This window comes from Gymnogyps californianus, chromosome 4 (assembly GCF_018139145.2).
Source record: "Gymnogyps californianus isolate 813 chromosome 4, ASM1813914v2, whole genome shotgun sequence".
Taxonomy (NCBI): domain Eukaryota; kingdom Metazoa; phylum Chordata; class Aves; order Accipitriformes; family Cathartidae; genus Gymnogyps; species Gymnogyps californianus.
The window spans coordinates 10,020,212-10,040,266 of record NC_059474.1 but is presented as its reverse complement, the minus strand read 5'-3'; the positions used below and the strand labels follow the sequence as shown (position 1 = coordinate 10,040,266).

Here is a 20,055-nt window from a genome sequence, read left to right as displayed (position 1 = left end):
TATTTGCTGTCCAAAAAAATTCTAGTTGACTTATCTTTTAGTTTTAAGTAGACTTTTGAAATTTTAAAACGTGTAAAACTCCATTTTTTTTTAGTTTGTAAAACCAGAACAGACTTTACACTAAAAAATATGCATTTTTTTGTATTTATCTATTTCCAAAGTATGGATTTGATCTATGATAGCATCTACTATTTTTTATCTGAAAAGACTAGGACTGAACAATGCTTTGTACCCAGGAAATTCAGATCTTAATGCCCAAAGTTAAAATATTCAAACCTGAATGTTTAATGAAGGCTTTTTAATATCCACTTCGCAACGAGAGTGATAACGAGCCTGATTCTGAGATGTAATGAGAGACTTCTGTGAGTAATGAGTTTCTGTGTAGCTTTCTTTGCAAAATTTAATCCATTCACCCCAACTAATATTCTTTTGTCTATCTTAACATAGTTTTGGTACACATCTTTAGTGCGTATCTTGTACCATGGCATGTTATAACTGAATATATGGGTGCAGGAAGTCAAGATGCTAACCTGACTCTTACTATACAGTTGTGTAACATTAAGAGTGAAACACTGGTTAGGATTTAATCACAAAGACCTTGGTCTACTTAGTTCCATAGAACTAGTGACAGAAAATTAATGACAAAGTTTGGAAAGGATGAAGGGGGGCACGTGTGGAATCCAAAAGAACAACCACTCCTCCAAATTGTATTTCTCGGACTGAAATTAAGTGGTAATGATAAACATACGTAAGTAAAACTCATTACAGTCCTTTTAATGGAGAGAAATTATTCAGTCAAACAGCCTTCATTTTTTCAAGCAATCTTTTTTAGCAGGGAAAAAAAAGCCCTTACATTGAATACTGAGCGGGTTGTTGACAGAACAGTAGTCGCCTTTCTGCTTTTGAGCTTTTCACAAAACAGAACATGAACGGGAAGGAAAAAAAAGATCAGGCAAAGAGAAGGATGCTCTGTCATAGACAGATGCTCAGGTTGTCAGTTTGGCTCCAAGAATTGACCTGCGTTCAGACCCTCTTCTCTGGTCTGGGATGCCATCTAAGCAGTCTAGCCAGGTACTCGTCCTCCAGTGATCATTCTCTGGCTGTTCAGAGCAGTGGGTCCATGAAACAGAGGGAAAGCCAAGAGAGATGAACAAAACAGTAAGGCAGGGCGGGGGGGGGGGGTAGAGGCAGTAAAACCACAAAATAGAGTATGACAAATAACCAGGCTTGGCTCTCTGCTGCTACAACATTGGTGCTTAAGAGTGATTATTACTGAGTTAGTCTGGAGAATCTAATGATACAAGCTTGTCAGTGAAGGACGTGTCTTGGGTGGCCATCCCTGGGGACTCCTCCAAGATTTCCAAGAGTCTCGCCTGCAGTTTTGGTCCCCATAGCTTCTCTGTCTAAAGCTCCAAAAGTTGAGTCAGTAAGAAGAGATGATCACTGTTTTTTCCCCTGAAGTCTGACTCTTCAATTTCGGCTCAGTGGTTTCTGCTTCCACGCTCCTCGTGTGTAACAAACATGACCTAAACAATGGTCACCAGTAGCATCAGTAGATTGATAAAAGAGTTCAGTGTTACGCAGTCTTTATTTTTGCATCTCTTTGAAAAATATGTACTACCATAGGTTACTGAAACCTTCTCAGATTTCAATTTAGAGTGAATTTGCAAATAGAAAGTGCTATAATACCTTGTCTCTAATTTAAACTAGTCAATGACCATCAAGTTGTATTCACAGGAAGTGAAAGGAAAATGTTTTGCAACACCGCATACATACCAGCGGTAGTGTTTGAGCATGGCAAGCAGACACCAAAAAGGTCTAGGAAAGAGAATTTCCTAGAAGCATAGAATGGTAGAGGGTGAATATTTTGAGTGTCTGCATTTCAAAAATACTCAGTGAAGACAGTGAAGTGGTTCCTAAAATATGAAAAGTACTATACTCGTGCAGTAGATAATGCTGGTGTTCAGGCAACTTAAGTGCCATCAAGGGAAGAACTGGTACTTTAAAAATTATGAGAATGAATGAGAATTTTATGGACACATACTTAATTTCACTAAGCCTGAAAAAGCCTTTTGTAGAAAGAAAAAAACAGGGCAAGCTATCACCAAAAGTGTGCTAATTCACTGAGAGTGCTATTGTGAAGTGACTATAAGGGAACTGTGAAGTTGAGACAGAGAATCATAGAACGATTTGGGTTGGAAGGGACCTTTAAAGATCATCTAGTCCAACCCCCCTGCCATGGGCAGGGACATCTTCCACTAGACCAGGTTGCTCAAAGCCCCATCCAACCTGGCCTTGAACACTTCCAGGGAGGGGGCATCTACAGCCTCTCTGGGCAATCTGTTCCAGTGGCTCATCACCCTCATTGTAAAAAATTTCTCCCTTATGTCCAACCTAAATCTAATCTCTTTCAGTTTCAAACCATTGCCCCTTGTCCTGTCACTACAGGCCTGGGTAAAACATCTTTCTCCGTCTTTCTTATAAGCCCCTTTATATACTGAAAGGCCGCAATAAGGTCTCCCCAGAGCCTTCTCTTCTCCAGGCTGAACAACCCCAACTCTCCAGCCTTTCTTCATAGGAGAGGTGTTCCAGCCCTCTGATCATTTTTGTGGCCCTCCTCTGGACCCACTCCAACAGGTCCATGTCTTTCTTGTGCTGGGTACCCCAGAACTGGATGCAGTACTCTAGGTGGGGTCTCACAAGAGCAGTGTAGAGGTGGAGTATCACCTCCCTTGACCTGCTGGTCACACTTCTTTTTATGCAGCCCAGGATATGAACGGCTTTCAGGGCTGCAAGCGCACATTGCCAGCTCATACGAAATTTTTCATCTACCAATGTCCCCAAGTCCTTCTCCGCAGGGCTACTCTCAATCAGTTCATCCCCCAGTCTGTATTGATATTGGGGATTGCCCCGACCCAGGTGCAGAACCTTGCACTTGTGTATTGGGTTTGCATGGCAAGGTTTTGGTAGCGGGGGGGCTACAGGGGTGGCTTCTGTGAGAAGCTGCTAGAAGCTTCCCCTATGTCCGATAAAGTCAATGCCAGCGGGTTCCAAGATGGACCCGCCGCTGGCCAAGGCCGAGCCCATCAGCAACAGTGGTAGCACCTCTGGGATAACATATTTAAGAAGGGGAAAAGAAGTTTCAGGGGAGGAGCAGTTGCAGCCAGAGAGAGCAGAGTGAGAAGATGTGAGAGCAACAACTCCGCAGACACCAAGGTCAGGGAAGAAGGAGGGGGAGGAGGTGCTCCAGGCGCCGGAGCAGAGATTCCCCTGCAGCCCGTGGGGAAGACCATGGTGAGGCAGGCTGTCCCCCTGCAGCCCATGGAGGTCCACGGTGGAGCAGATATCTACCTGCAGCCCGTGGAGGACCCCACGCCGGAGCAGGGGGATGCCCGAAGGACGCTGTGACCCTGTGGGAAGCCTGCGCTGGAGCAGGCTACTGGCAGGACCCGTGGCCCCGTGGAGAGAGGAGCCCACGCTGGAGCAGGTTTGCTGGCAGGACTTGGGACCCCACGGGGGACCCACGCTGGAGCAGTCTGTTCCTGAAGGACTGCACCCCGTGGAAGGGACCCATGCTGGAGCAGTTCGTGAAGAACTGTAGCCCATGGGAAGGACTCACGTTGGAGAAGTTCGTGAAGGATTGTCTCCTGTGGGAGGGACCCCACGCTGGAGCAGGGGAAGAGTGAGTCCTCCTCCCCCTGAGGAGGAAGGAGCGGCAGAAACAACGTGTGATGAACTGACCCAAACCCCCATTCCCCATCCCCCTGTGCCACTCGGGGGGGAGGAGGTAGAGAAAATCAGGAGTAAAGTTAAGCCTGGGAAGAAGGGAGGGGTGGGGGGAAGGTGTTTTAAGATTTGGTTTTATTTCTCATTATCCTGCTCTGATTTGACTAGCAATAAATTAAACTAATTTTTCCCCAAGTCGAGTCTGTTTTGCCCGTGACGGTAATTGGTGAATGATCTCCCTGTCCTTATCTCGACCCATGAGCCTTTCGTTTTATTTTTTCTCCCCCATCCAGATGAGGAGGGGGAGTGATAGAGCAGCTTTGGTGGGCACCTGGCATCTAGCCAGGGTCAACCCACCACAACTTGGCCTTGCTGAACTTCATGAGGTTCATGTGGGCACACTCCTCAAGCCTGTCAAGGTCCCTTTCCTCAAGTATATCAACTGCACCACCCAACTTGGTGTCATCTGCAAACTTGTTGAGGGTGCACTTAATCCCACTATCTATATCATTAGGGAAGATATTAAATAGTACTGGTCCCAGTACGGACCCTTGAGGGACACCACTCACTACTGGTTTCCACTTGGACATTGAGACATTGGCTTTAACTCTGGATGCGGCTATCCAGCCAATTCCTTATCCATCTAACAGTCCGTCCATATCATTCAGGTCCATTCTCTTGTATTTGCAATATGACCTGTATGGCCACTCCATTTTCAGCAGCCTTACACTTTAGTAACCTTACACATAGGATAAGCTTGAATTTTGAATGAATTTTTCATATATGACTTGAAACCTGCTGTGTTTTTCTGCTTTGCCTTTTGAGATGAGCTAGATGGGAAAATGTATTTAAAGCTATATTCTGTACTTAGAAACAAACAGTATTTCAGTGGAAACTATGTAAGGAGTCAACAGCCACTGTAAGTGGCAATGAAATGAACTAGGTTCAAAAATAAGGAAGTACTGACATTCCAGTCACCTTCATTTTCCTGAATGACAGCCTGCACCATTTTACAGTTGTTGTGATTGAAAAAGTAATGAATGACATTCCACGTCTGACTACATCATACCGTTGTGTCTTTGCAGCCTACATCTTGTGCCTGAATCATCTGGGTAACAAATGTGCAGTGAGACCATGCTAAGGGCTCTGTTTAGGGTTGACACAATGTGCAACTCTATCTGAAGCAGTAAACTCTATCTGAAGCAGATAGATTGGAGAACCTTTTGGCATTTCCATGCAGATAGTTTACAGTATCTGTGGTGTACAATAATTCTTTGTACTCTTCACTTTTTGCCCTGCTTTTTCCATTGTGGTTCAGTAATATTTCTCCACAAATGGGTGGAGTGACTCTGGGTTTGAAAAAAGAGAATTGCCTTCTTCGGCTGGAAAAGAAGTGGAGAAGTGATGGCAGCAGCCATAAAGGCAACCAAAGAGAGTGAAGGAGGACGGGATATCTGGGGAGCTGATTTTATTCTTGTTCACTTATTTCACACTTTAACATTAAATGTATTCTAAAATCTGATAAATGAGATGGGGGATTTATCTGGCTGCAAAGATAGTAGGTAGCTTTGGAACCAATGAATGGCTCAGTTCTAGTCAGAGGAGCAGGAGAAAAAACCAAACCATCATATTGACTGTTCCAACAGCCCCATGGAAGGAAGACCTGTTCCTTCTGTATGCTTTCTGCAGGCTAGCCATGGATGTTTTTTAATTTGTGATCTTCATTTGAATACTCATGAAAGAAAGAAAAGAAAAAAACAAAAGGATTCTATTTAAAATTGCTAGTGTCATTTTATATTATTCTATGTTATTCTTCTTTCAGTGTGGATAAGAAAAATGGAAGAGTATTTTCAGCTAATCTGCTTCTGATTTAGTGGTAAGATAACAGATTTCCAGATGCTGCCTAAGTCTGGAAATTCTGCAAAAGTGGGCATTGCAAAGCCCAATCTCAGGCATATCAGTTGTTGCTTATCAACAGTTAAGTCCAAGAAGTTTGGGATACATTCACTGTAGACTTAACCAGACACACACAAGTCATTTGCACAGTACATGCATAACAGCTCAGCAGGTTTTGGGTTCTCTTGACAATCTCTTTCATATACCTGAATGTTGACAGTTTTGAAAGCAAAGGAAATTAATTTTGCTAATTACCATGGCAATCACCACTGCAATATGAACAACTGTACGTCAGTCCAAACCTCGTGTTCATTCAGTCCTTACCCAGGACTGACAAATCTGTGAATTTGTGAAGATGGGTAGAACATGTTGTAATCACTTGCCAGTCTCTTTTTGAAAGATATCGGGAAACCCAGATCCTATTGGCAAAATTCAAAGAAAGTTCAAGGGGACTAAGATTTCACTTACCATCAGAATATTCTTCCTGGTAAAATTTTCATTTTATAAACTTTGTGAAAGTTCCAGTTCAGATCTAACCTTTGTACTTAATGCTGTGCATCCAAACTGCGATATATCTGCATGCAGTACACAATTCCTCTGAATGTGTGAAACATATACAATATACCTTTACGTAAAAACCGTAGTTTTTCCTTTTGAGCTTACCTCTGTTAAATCAACAAACTTGTGTCTGATGCTTGGTAAAGACTCAATAGCTCGTATTTGTTGAATTAGTTCATATCTTTTCCTAAGCTTCTCCTCCTCTTCTTCTAAAGCTTGCCGAAGAAGTTCTCGATTTTCTTCACAAACTTCCTGAACTGAAAGATAAGAACTAATCTCTGTTAGCTGGTTGCATATTTTAACAAGTAGTCCATCTGGAGGAAAATTCATATGCATTTGTGAATAATGATAATAATACTGATCTGAAGGTACTTGAGGGAACAGTCTGGCATTGGTGGGAGGTATGATTAGAGAAACAAATGAGTACTATCCACCTCCACTATCTATCATTCTATTCAGCACATAAACATACTGTATACATACATAAAGTAGACACTTTGAATTACTGCTTTGTAATTTCTGTTCTAATTAGTGCATACTGTTTCATTATTTGATAAAAGGATATTATACAATAGCAAATATTCATAGTTTTTCAAGCTACATATATCCGAGAAATCACTGAATTGCAAAGGCTGGTAGGCTTTGCTAGCCCATTTCAGAGTGGCTAACACCCTCTGTCCGCCTCAACCCTTACTGATACAAGTATGGAGATACACAAGCAGAGAAAAGTCTGCTTACCAAAATATGCACAACTAGAGGTAGCCTGTTCACACAGTAGATGTTAACATGGCGTTGCGCTGGAATATGTACAGCCATGCCAGTCAGAACAGCCTTCTCCCTGGACTTCATTAGCTAATGCATTAACTGAAGAATTTTCTTTAAGAGTAATGGAGGATGAGTAACATTATTTCCCTTCATCCTAACGACTGGTCTGTCTTGGAGGTGCTACATCCTTCTCCCTTGTGATACTGTCCTTCTAGGAGATGGCTTTTCTTTCCTTAGCTACAGTCTTCTTCTCTGGACTGTCTTCTCTGGAGAAGACAATAATCTTGAGCCATGATTCTTTCACAATGGTTGCTAGGCAAATCCTATCTTAATGATATGAATCACAAGAATCTGAGCTTCGTAACTTGATTTGACAAAAAGTAGAGTCATTCACATATGCTACTTTTAGATGGAAGGGAAACTAGTTGCAGAACATTAGTGCTGTATTTCTCTGTTTTAAACAAAGAGTAATTCCCATGACCAGTAGCTTAGAATTTCTGATCTACCCATTACCAACTTATTCCTGGAATTCATATTCATGCATTCATGGAAATGTACAGCCTGGATCTTTCCCTCAACTTCCCTTTCCTTTCTGTAAAAATTGTAATTGGCCCACTAAAAGAAAGATGAAGTAATTTGGGGACATTTGGCATCATCTCTCATTTTTCTGGCAATATATAAATACCTATCTGCTGTTTGTGTTTCTGGAGCTTTATTTTTGCTTGCTTCGCATTCTTGTGTCCTTCCACGACCTGCTCCACCAGCTCTCTCATTTCTTTCTGTTCCTGTAGACGTTTCTCTGCATACTGGTGCATCAGCTCTGCTTTCTACATCCCAAACAAACAGGTGAATAAAACTTCTGATAACTGGTGATCTGAGTGCCTCAAGTCATTGAAATAGGGCAAGGACAATTGGATTCAAAGTATTACATCATCCACAAAAGTAGCAAAGGACATTGGCTGGGGACAACATAAAGGCCCAGATGTAAGCTCCCCTTTCTATGTTTTATTTACCCACAACAGCCCTCCATAACATTTGCACTGCTGTTTTCCAGGATTCCCTCCCACATGTTTCTAAAAGCAGACAAAAAAAGCCATCTCTGGAGCTGGTTGTGAGATATCAAGAAGAGTGCTAATCTAATACACAGCTGGTTGTGTGCCTGCAGGATCTTCTTGGGCCTAAGTCATATCTCTGTAACACACAAAAGTCGACTTTTGGCTATCATGTTCCTTTCTTTGTCAGAGGAAATGAACAGGAAGCAGGAAACTGGATTTTCCCAGACTAGATTCCTTACTGTACTTTCTGTTTTAGATGGAAGACTATAGTTTTAAAAGGAGGAGGAGGGTCAGCATGACAGCTGCTGGTGAATGGGGAATCGGTGCTCAGTACTTCCGGAGATCTCCATATGGATGAAGTGCCCTGCTGGCATCTGTTGGCAAGCGAAGGGAGCTGCCTGGAATTGGTCAGGTTAGAGCAAGTCTGATTTGCACATCCCCAAATCTATACATATTGGGACATTTCTGTTAACAAATAAAACACATATGCTCTGAAATTGAGGTGAATATAATAATTACAATAATTTTGGAATGACTGTGAGCAATCACACTATGCTCAGGTGTACATAGTAGGGTTCACTGTAAGTTCTTGCTACAGTGTGTCTAAACAGACATGAAGACTCAATGCCAAAAAACACTGAAAGATTTTATAGGACAGAAAAGGAACTCATTAAGCAAGTTTCCCTTTTGCAGCGTGGCCTTTATGAATATCTTCTACATTTGTGGTCCCATCTTAAGTTGCCGAGACACTGCAGAGACATCTTTAAGAGGTGGCCAAGAGAAAAGTACTGGCTGGCCTACAGGGCATAGCAGCGAACTGGGCTAATAGAAAACAAAAGCCTGTGATAGTGACTATGAAAAATTTAAAATCTATAGTATTAGTTATTTCTTGATCACTTGTTTAGTTTATAGGAAAAGCACTGGAAAAATGTAATGTGAGCTTGGGAAAAAAATGAAAAGATCTAGCAATGTTTTTGGGAAACTGTGATGTGCCAGATTGGAAACTGCGTGAAAATACTTCTTGGCATAAATACTCAGTTTTCCATATATACAGATCCAAAGAGGGTTCTCTGCCTGAATGTTCCCATAAGAGAGATCTAGGCATGTCAGATAATAGGAAGTAAATTGAATTATATCAGTTTAAGGAAACAAATTCTTTCATATTTGTGGCTCTCATTTTAACAAGATAATGAAATTAGTCATATATTGGTGATTTCATTGCAAATGGTGCTTAGTGTCCCAGTATCTGTTCAAAAAGGATATACACAATGACATGAATATAGGGGAGAATGCTTTAACCTTCTGTTTTATTCAATTTACCTCGTGTTATCAATCAAATCAAACACTTGTAAAAAAAGTACTTCAATGTATAAGCATTGCTGTATCTGGAAGTTATAGCACTATTTTTCCATTGTTTGCAGACTCCAGTGAGTAAAACCACTGTATAGAACTTTTGCACCTTCTTATAGTAGGTATCATCTGTGGTATGTTTTGCACTGATTGAATGTAAGCAAAATTTGAACAATGCTGTATGTATTACCGCTTCTCTCATTAGATCAGCTTTCTTCTTCTTTTCTTGAATTACATTCTGATGGGCTAGAACTGCCTCTTCATGACTCAGTTTCCCTTGAAGCCTCCTACACTCTGTTTCAGCCAGCTGTTCTTCCAAATCTTTTCCACGCATCTGTTTTTGCCATTCCAAGAATTCAGATGGGTCTCCAGCCCCTCGCAGCAAATTTTCAATTCTGCAAGAGAGAAGAAAGAGTGTACTATTCTAGGGATCTGGCTCTGCAGCCCTGCCTTGGTTCATAAAACATTTCTATTAGTTTGTTGTGATATAAGGTGTTTGATCTCTGCAGAGAAAAAAGGCAGTCATTGCAAAGTCATTTGACAGATATATTTTATCTTAGACCTCCAGTCTAAGAGGTGTTCGTACTATGTGGAAAGCCTGGGAAAGCCAGGCTGGAAGAAAGTGCCTGAGGGCATGGACCTGAAAGTTTTCAGTAAAACAAAGCCCCAAGGTAGGGCAAACTTTTAGCCACATATGGATTCTCATAAGGAGCAGGGAGAATCAGGCTGAAGGTATGTAGGTTTTTATAGAGGATTACTTTGCTTAGAGGTAGAAAGAACAAATAACTTTATTCTTTGGCAATCTTCTTGGCCACTTTAACACAGAGAACTAAAAACTCTTCTGCTTAATTCTGTTTTGTATTTTGTCAATTAAATAATATTGCTGTAATGAGGCAAAGTATTCAGCTGTTAAGCAAAGCCACATTCTTATTTTTTGTGCTCGGATGAGAGAGAAGAGCATAGCAAAGCCCTGGGGCAGGCCCATCAAAGTCCTGCAGCAGAGGAGTGAATGAGCCAAGAACTAGGGCAGAGACACAAAAATGCAGTGAATTGCGTCTTACTGCTGCTCCCCAATGCACATATGTATGTATCTGTTGTGTGTTAAATGCAGCTGAAGATTAAAACTCATTAATATAAAATAGTGTAAGTTATGGGGAAAATCTATTCCTTTGCTGAGTGGAACAAAATTCTGCCAGACAGAGTGAACAGTATCATATGTAGTACAAAAGAACCTCAATATACATACATAGCTGATAACAGAACCTGAGTGATGCATAATATCTTACTGCTAAAATCCTGATCCATATACCAAAATTTGCTAGGTCCACAGACCAAATCCAACATTCCGGGACTTAAAATGCAAACGATATTTAGTGCTTAGCCTGCTTTATTAGTGAAAAAGTTCTGTAATTCTAGTTATAGAATACAACCTGCAGTGGCCATTCAGGAGTCACCCTCTCCCTAGTTAATGTCCACTGAAAACCTATGCTGCTGAATAAGGATTCCTTATGTCAGAGGAATCCTTATCTCAGGATTCCTTAGAGCCCTGAGTGCACCAAAAGGACCTGCAACCTCTTATTCCCCACTCCTGCCTAGGATGTAGTTGCTTGTGTTCAAAGACAGCTCTGTTGCAGTGCAACCGTATAACATTGGATCAGACTGGAGTGAAAAGAACTGTGTGAGGAAGAGCTATGAAAAGTCCTGTTGTGTGGGTAGAGTTTCTTCCTGGGAGCCACATTTAAGCGGATGTTAACAGCCTTTGTCCTTGCCTAAGCTACGCTGTAGGTATGCCTGCACCCAGCCTAGTACCTTGTTGACCCTGCCTTGTTGACTTGGCTTCCTGGCTTGACCTCGGCCCTGGCTCGTCACTGTGGACTCATCTAGCAATCGCTGGACCGTTGGGTGACCCTGCTGTCTGTCACTGGATCTGCTCCGCTGCCTTGCCAGGGTACTATGGAACTGAGCTGCTGTCAGTGAGGACATTGTCCCCACATGCCTTGCTGTCACCCTCAGCTCCTGGCTTATCTTGCTTGTGGAGCAGCACACTCTCAGTCCTCCATATCTTACTGTGATAGAAATGGACAGGTATTTTTATATCCATATAAACAAGTTCAAGTATCAAATTTGGCATGTAGTTGACCACAAACCATTGAAGAAAATGGAGATACATGAAATGATTTGGCTTAATATATATGCATCTTTTATAATGGATACGGTAATAGATGTGTATTGGAGTCATTATTTATTCTGGAGAATCGGAATAAATATAACAAGTGATCCTTATTGGACTTTGCAAGTGGACACTAGCCAGAGTGCTAAATCAGAACACAGTCACACTGTATAGCATCTGCAGTAAAACAATGACTTTAATGTAGACTTTCATTTCAGTCCACTTTTCTCTTTATTTGTCAACCGTGTTTATAGAACAGCTTCCTAATGCATTACAACAGATCCATTATTTTAGTTTACCTAGAATTTACTTAATTATTTTTAATATGGTTAATTATTCTATATCCAGGGATGTGAAAAGTAATCTGAGAAGGAAGCATGACTATACCTCTTGAGCTCTTGTTCCATTTTCCGCTGATAGAGGGCACCCTCTCTTAAAATAGCTGCAGCATTTAATTTAATAGGTATATTGTCAATCTGTCAGGAAAGGGAATGTATATACTATAGTGAGTAATGTAAACCATAAAACAGAGTATAAAAACATTTCAATGGGTTAACTAAATCGACCTAAGACAGCATAAATTTTGCTTAAAGCATTCATCTAGCATTAATCTGACATTCACAATGAAATTGCATGCTGTTCATAAACCACTCAAGCTGCTTAAGAAATCAGCAAAGTCCCCCAAGTGGATTATAAATTTGTAATCACTCTTGGACCACGTCAAATCCCATAGAATGTGTTCACTTCCTTTCATTTTTTTCAGTGCTCATATGCATAGTGTGCAGGGATTCCATCTGCTTTGGACAAAGAAAATAAACTGCTTCTCTGGAAGATGGTGAGTTAGCCAAAACCATTAAAGTAAAACATAAGCAGTACCTTTCATAGGAAGGTCTCAGAAGTGTTTTACAAATAATCACTATTATAACTTCAAAATATTTCTAAGACAACTGGCATCACCAATTGCCATATCCATTTTCTAGATACTAGAAGTGAAGTACAGTTCTCGGTGACTTTCAGGCCTCATGGTGTAACTTGGACTAGATCCTGTGGCTGCTTTGCAGTTCTTCAAAGTATTGCCTTAGGACTAACTCCCAGACAACCTCTAAATACTGAGGGAGGAAGGGAACAACCTCTCTGCCAGTTAAAAATGTTCCCTGCACAAGTAGGCTATTCAGAAAAAATGTATCACCTTTGCAGACACATACAAGAGACCTGATCTGAAGTGAGGCAAAGCAGTGCTGGTGGGATAAGAAATGGGATCATTCTCGCAGAAAACAAAGCTTAGTCATGACACATTTGACCTAAATCCAGACAAGTTCTGTGTTCAGAATCCAAACGTATTTAAATTCCAAATTAACAGCTTAATGACTGGCTGAGAAACAGATGCACAGAATCACTTAAGCTATATACTGCAAATATTGTATGCACGAATATGTACTGCAGTCTCCTGAAATACATAAGCTAACTGGAAAAAGGATGTTTTTTAATTGATATTAATTAGGTAGGTTGAGGATAACAAACACATGCTATCACCTAGAAATTCACTAAGTAGAATTACTGTGTTTTCCACACAGATGGCACATTTTAATGGACAAAAATTAATTACCTGTTTCTTGACAAAATGATGATAACTTGAAGAATTTAGGAAAAGAACCCAAAACAATGTATTTTATTTCTTTTGTTTGACTCACTATACTTACTCTTCTTAATGCCTAATGATGTCCTTTCTTCCTTTTGGTCTACTTCTCAACTCTTCTCAAAGTCGTCTGCATTTTATGAACATTCCCTCCACAGCCTGTATTTTATACACTATACTGTGTATAAAATGTCTACTTAGAGTAGACATTTTCTCTGACACATGCAGAAATTTTCATAGTTTTGGCAATTACCTGTGTATACAGATTTCATGTTCTGTATTTACTAACTATAATTTGGATAGAGAACTGAACTGAGAATGATTATGGAAATACCTTTAACTTCAGTTTCCCAGTTTATTAAACAGAAGTATAACTGTATGACAATGAAACAGAAATATGACAGCCCATATAGTCAAAATAACTAGGACTCCCAAGATATATGCAGACAGGTATAAGTAAAATAACTGAATAGATTCTTCTATGTTATGTGGTATCAAGGAAGTTTTGACTTTTACTCGTTCTCTTCCTGTCGTGAGATATCTTCCCTTTTTTCAAGGTGAGAAAATGGAAACGATTGGGAAAATTGCGGAACAGTGTAATTCTTGTGGAAAAAAATTGTATTTATTATTGCCACCTAATGAACACACAATAGCTCACCAAAACCAATAAATATGTAAAGAGCAAGACCTGATACGAGCAACAGGCAGATTGAGACAGTGATGATGCATTTGTACTGTCTCATTCTTCCAGTGAAAAGGATGAATAGATATTTTGTAACAGCAATGAGAAATAATTGCTGCTGCACATAATAAATGTGACTGAAATGAAAAAAAAAATGTATTTAATATACTGTGGGTATTCTAAAAAGAGGAAAGGAAAATACTAGTTGGTTAAAACATTATATAATTTCATTAATTTGAGGACAGATTATGATCTTATTTATACATCTTGGCTAAACCTTCCTCTTAGGATTTGTCTACTCACAGAGTTGCACAGGCAGGAAGGCAACAGGAATAGAAAGTATTTTAAAAGTCAATAACAATATGCCTATCTCAGCTTGAAAGTTATAGCAGCATCTTGAATATCACCTATCCAACCTTTAGGGCAAATGTGTTTAGACAAGATAAAACCAATTGTGCTGCTAGAGGAGATACTAGCAGGTGTTAGAAGTGGCCCTGATGAATGCCATAAGATGCCAGATCCATATTTTTCTTTATGCAATTTAGGCAGATGGTTTGACTCTCATTAGTCCGCACTAAGGTTTCAGTATTTTACATTATCAGAAAAGGAAGTGGAATATACATAGTCTTGAACTAAGCCCACATAATTACAGGTCATGTGTGTTTGAGTTAACTATGTAAATGTTTCCTGTTTTGTTTTTTTCCCCCTCTGTCGAGTGCAGAAGGAACTGGGATCTTACTACTTTCCTGTAATTTAAATGCTGGATTGTAAGCAAGCAGACTGAGTAGATGATACTGTTACTAAAGGTAACTCCAGTATGTGATAAATGCCAGATATGCTTTAGAAATAGTTGCCAGATGCGCAGTTCCCCAAGCAGGGAATCACTCTTTCCAAAGTATATATCAGCTGTACCTAAATACATAGTTTTAAAGAGTAGGTAGACCTGCTTACAAGATATTTGAGGTCACAACACAAGCACAGCTTCCACATTAAATTATTCTGCAGATGAACTTGAAACAAATGAAAGGTGACAGATTGAACAATGTAAGGCTGAAGATTATCTGTAGTACAGTTATTGCAGAAATAGCAATGTGAGTTTTCATGTGTTATACCGTTAAGGCTGAACAGCCCATTTTCCATGTTTACAGTTCTCTGACCCTTGGAAATCCTAGCAGAGAAGCAATCAGTATAGTGGATTTTATGACCTCTGTATGTGTCTAAAGGAAACACGACAAACATCCAGATTGATTGTATATTGTGTATCAGTCAGTCATTAGCTGGAATGATTGTTCAGCATTCTTTAGGATCTCATTTTGAAACAGTGATTTACAAACACAAGATTCTTCTGTCCCTATACTGAGTTCTTAAACCAGGGGTTTACAATTCTTTTTTTTCCTGTGGACTGTTCTCAATCCTTACCGTTTTATATAAAAACTTCTCCCTTTGTAATTGACAACACTGTTAAGGCAATATGGTTACATTGTGGAACTGCACACAACTTACCTGTCAGGGCCCTCAGGGAACCAACAGGTCTTAATTGCCCTGACCAGCCTCACCTAGGACCTCCATTCACCCTCTGCTCACTGGTCCAGGAGCCCCACTTAAGCTCAGATGCAGGCTTCAGTCCTTTCCCATTATGCTGGAAGTAATTCTGCACCGAGTTGTCTCTCCAGTTCTGTCTCCTGCTGTCATAGACCTGGGTTGCTGTTGTAGCCTTGTCTCCTGAGTGGACATCCTGGGTGGACCCCAGACCTGACTTGTTGCCTTGCTTTGCCTAAGTATGACTTGCTGTCAGCAGAACCCGTCACTACCACCAACCTTGTCGCGTTCAGATACTGTGGCCTGGTTGGTGAGGGCACTGCCTGTGCTTTCATTACCTTTGGCTCCTTGTTTCTCTTCCCTCCTGGAGTGGCCACACTCTTGTTGCTCCCTGACCATTTCTTTGTGGATTGTTAATGGTGCATAGGCCAAAATTTATGAGCCATAGACCCAATCCATCCCATGCTCCTGGCCACAGAACTTAGTGTAAAAATATGGATTCCAGTCGAGTTTGCACTGCCACAGAATTTGCATGTGTGTTTTTCACTCCTAAGTTTTCAAGTACATTTGACAACAGTACCTTAAGGTTACTCACCTTGCTTTGGATCTTTTGAGCCTGGAATGCTGGTTTACTCTTCATACTGTCATGTGTGTTCTGCAGTTAATAATACATTATTTCATTTCAGAGACAGATTTTCAAGTACTCAGCAAATAATATTAGATATTTACCAAAAATCACTCCTGAATATTCATCTAGAGTAACAAATACGATCATAGGGGATGTATTTTGGAATTGTTATAGCCACAAAAACTTGCTATGTACACCCAACTTAGTGGCAATATTTCATATCAAATGACCATACAAAGGTAGGTCCAAATATTGACTAAAATTTATTGACTAAAATAATGCTAAAAAAGTAACAGGGATGGTTTTTTTTTTACTATGAAATATTACCTATATATATGAATGTATTCAACTCTTAACTGAAAAAGATATTAGGAAGACAAAATAGGGTGTCAAAGCACACTTCATGAAATTATTAAATAGTGGTAAAATTCTACTGATGGTTATTAATTTAATTTTGTGGTGTTAGCTATAGATACTGATGTGAAAGTGTCTGGTACTATGCGGATGAACACAGTGAACAGAATATGTAGATGTGATGCTGAAATGAATATATTACACACATAGTTTGGTGACATAGTTGTGACCTGGGAATCAACCAAAGCAAGAATTCTGTATGAATGGGACCGTTATTCCCTCAGTTTGGCTGCTCTGTGGCATAAAAGTTAATAGAAAAATAATATGTGGGTTTAGAGAAATATTGCCAGTTTGGACACTTGTTGGAGTAATATCATAGGAAGGCTGCATGTCTCAAAATTATGAGAATAATAAAGCAGCACCACAAGTATAAGAAAAGGGGGTTGTTCATTATGCATCCAAAGAGGCAAATGTTAGTATATGGATGTGAAATGACAGTACAGCTATAAATGATAGGACATAATTCCTAACCCCAAATAAACAAAAATTTTCAAATACTTTGAGATATCTTTAAATACTCCAGTCATTTTTCATCTTCATACTTGGCGATTTTTAGGTAATAAAGTCTTTTGTAGCATACCTCTCCCCTTTCAGACTTCATGGTTGCACACCTGAACTGGTTAGCATTTGCTTTCAGGAGCAGATCCTAAAATTAAAGCAATTAGCTTAAAAAGTATGGTACATTTAAATTCTCTAATAAGAATTATCTGTCTTGAAAAGCCTTGCAGCCCTGACCGGTACATTAATTTGTTTCCAATGAATGAAAGCTTGACTTAGTATTTATATGAATTTTCATTCCTGATTAAAGACTTGAAGTAGGCAAGTCTTCATTTTCTACATAGTTCTGCCTGGTTGTATCCTTTGCATAGGGCATCAGGCCTTTGATGGGTCTGCCCATATGAAACATGTTGCTTATCCAGAATTCAACTTAAAAGCCTCATAATTATCCATGGCACATCAGTACCATAGGTAGTAACTGTTTCCACATAGCTAGCAAACAATGGCTTTGTTTTTGAGTTAAATTAGAAGATTACAATCAGGGGATCTGAGCATCAAGGGTTGCTCCAATAGGCACACCCCTAACAGTAATTCCACCTGTCATTTTAAAGGGGGCAGTACAGGCATCCACATTTCTAGTTTTTTGATATTTCTTTTGGTTGAAAACCAAATCTCTAATCAAAGCTGGGAAAGACAGCCTAGATTTTCTAATGGCTTTCTGGGCAGCAGCTGTCCATAACATCAGCGCTTCCATAACTGTCTAGAGTTTGGCTTCCAGTGTTCTCACTCCTTCTTACAGATGCTCAGACATGGTACCTATACTGACAGCTACAGCTTCTGCAAAAATGCTATGAAACAGATGGCATTTTTAATGCATATTTCTTTTAGGACCCAACATTTCAGTTTGTTTAGCAAACAGTCTAGGGAACTGACCTTTGTGAATGCTTTGGATGCCTTTTATAACATTCCAGGGGCGACAAAAACTGCTGTTATTGCAGCTGTAATTTCTGTGGTGGTTTTCCTTTGTTCCTTGTATTCATGCATTTTCTCCACTGAAGAATGCGGCTGGTTGTTAAGTGATTTTATAGTTGTCATAGATTTTTGACAATATAGGCACTGTGATATCTTGCTTTTCCTCCCCAGTTTTTCTAGGAAGTTTGTATGTACAAATAAGCACACAAACAAATAGGCGTGTGCTTTCTCCAGAATATGGAAATAATAAAAGGATAAAAAATAATGTTGTATTGTTTTATAATGAAATACCAAGCATAGGAATGTGATGGGCCAGCAAAAGGAATGCAAGGTTTATCCCCCTAGAATCTCACACATTAAAGCATTTACTGTAGTTTAGGAACAGAATCCAATGCCTGTTTCACAAGGATATGAGGAGAGCCCAGAACAGTGATAAATAGACTTGTACTGGCTAGTGAAAGCTAGAGTAAGGCATTTTCAGAATGGGGGTGGGAGAGTGCAGATAAAAAGGAGTCAAATAGCATGCCTTTCATCAGGCTTATACTGTTATTCGATTGGATGTGGTGATTGCAGTGTGGGGAGGAAGAAAGAAAGTGGAAACTGACATTTAATTAATTCCCTTCCAAGGAGAAGACAACAGCAATCTGCTTTAACTATGATAGGAGCTAACTCATTGAACAGGATTCATATCAAAGTTTGGATCAAATAACTAGATCTGTTTCTTTGTTTTTCCAGGCCCTCCCTTCTCCTGCTCTCTTAACACACAGACCATGTACTCTGCTTCTTTACAAATCATGATGACTTCCCACTCTCTCAGCCTGCTGAAGGAAAGAGTATGGAGTCTGCACAAAAAAGAAGTGAGAATCTGCTGATATTTTAAAACAGTGGGTGATGACATGTGGTTATTTATCAGTTACTATAGAAAACAAACAAAAATATTGAACATATTTTGTATTTTGAAGCCTTAATTATTAAGTGAATACCGTAAATATCCACGTGTCCTGTGGGAGTAAAAGAGCCATCAAACTATTTCAAGCTTGTGAAGAGAAGAAAGTAATCAGGTTTCTGCTACCTTACATGGCTACTTGCATAATTTCTCACGTAGTACTTGTACAGCGAATAGAAGGTGGACCTTGTCTCAGACAATTAATCATAAAATAAGGAAGATGGAAAAAGGGTGGTGGAACAGAATAGAAGATACAAACTTCATGACGCTAGAGAAAGAGCCAGGAGCTATTAGGTGCAAAAGCAAATATGTTTCAGATAAAGTTCTAAGACTTGTGAAAATTGAACATTACAGAAGAAACAGTTGAGAAGAAAGGAAAGACTAGAACAAGAACATAATACACTTACTTCTGCTTTTCGGCGATTTTTTGTTTTGATTTCCTCTAGTTGCTTTTTTTCCTTTGGAGGTTTGTAGGTGCTTGGAGGAACCTATATTAAAAGGCAATAATCTCTACAATATTGGGTATAAAACATTCCAAGCAACACATTCTTGCAGGAAAAAAACACGTTCACTTTTACCGTAGAACAGCTGCAGTTATTTTTTAAATATTGATTCTTTTCCATTAGTGCCAGTGTAGAAGACATAGACAGATTCCAATTAACTGGGACTACCCAGGTTTTTCAGTCCTGTCCAATGTAATATAACCCCTGGTCAAAAGACCAGAAAGAAAGAAAAATCTGAAACTAGTACAAGAAAGGCTAAAGAAATAATAAATCCTATAGGCCCTATCAAGGGGAAAAAAAAGTTGCCAGAATGGGAAAAGTTCTGTTTGGCATCTCATAAACTTCAGCTTCACAGCACTGACAGCCAGATAGGGCAGCCGAATAAACTTAAGCTGTGGAGCTCTCTGGCACAGTGTGTGGTAGCAGAACAAGTTACAGAGACTCCAAAGAAGTTTAGGGAAGAGAAATCCTTTAAAGTTTATTAAATACCCAGGAACTTCATTGTAACTGAGGAAGTCTTTGAGCTGAAATGGTGAGAGACTGAGAAGGCAGTTGGAGAAAGCAGCAGCTATGCTTGTCCTGTCCCTGTAGTCTTCCTAGACATCTGCATTTGGCCACTGCTGGAGAAAATACACTGGGCAAAATGGGCCTTTGCTCTGGTTTACTATGGCTGTCCTAATGTCCTTGTAAGGGAATACTGTTGGAGGTGTAGATTAA

The 20,055-nt window shown here is 39.8% G+C and overlaps 1 protein-coding gene across 1 annotated transcript in view; it reads right to left on the bottom strand.

Moving 5' to 3' along the window:
* CFAP99 (cilia and flagella associated protein 99) overlaps window positions 1-20,055 on the bottom strand; it is a 62,584-nt gene that overhangs the window by 11,555 nt on the left and 30,974 nt on the right. Inside the window, exons 7-13 of the mRNA XM_050896658.1 lie at window positions 19,243-19,323; window positions 17,000-17,065; window positions 15,973-16,032; window positions 11,908-11,996; window positions 9,541-9,745; window positions 7,631-7,772; window positions 6,286-6,437 (exon numbers count right to left, since the gene is read on the bottom strand). Of these exons, the coding sequence (XP_050752615.1) occupies window positions 6,286-6,437; window positions 7,631-7,772; window positions 9,541-9,745; window positions 11,908-11,996; window positions 15,973-16,032; window positions 17,000-17,065; window positions 19,243-19,323 (795 nt within the window). The remainder of the gene's footprint in view (window positions 1-6,285; window positions 6,438-7,630; window positions 7,773-9,540; window positions 9,746-11,907; window positions 11,997-15,972; window positions 16,033-16,999; window positions 17,066-19,242; window positions 19,324-20,055) is intronic.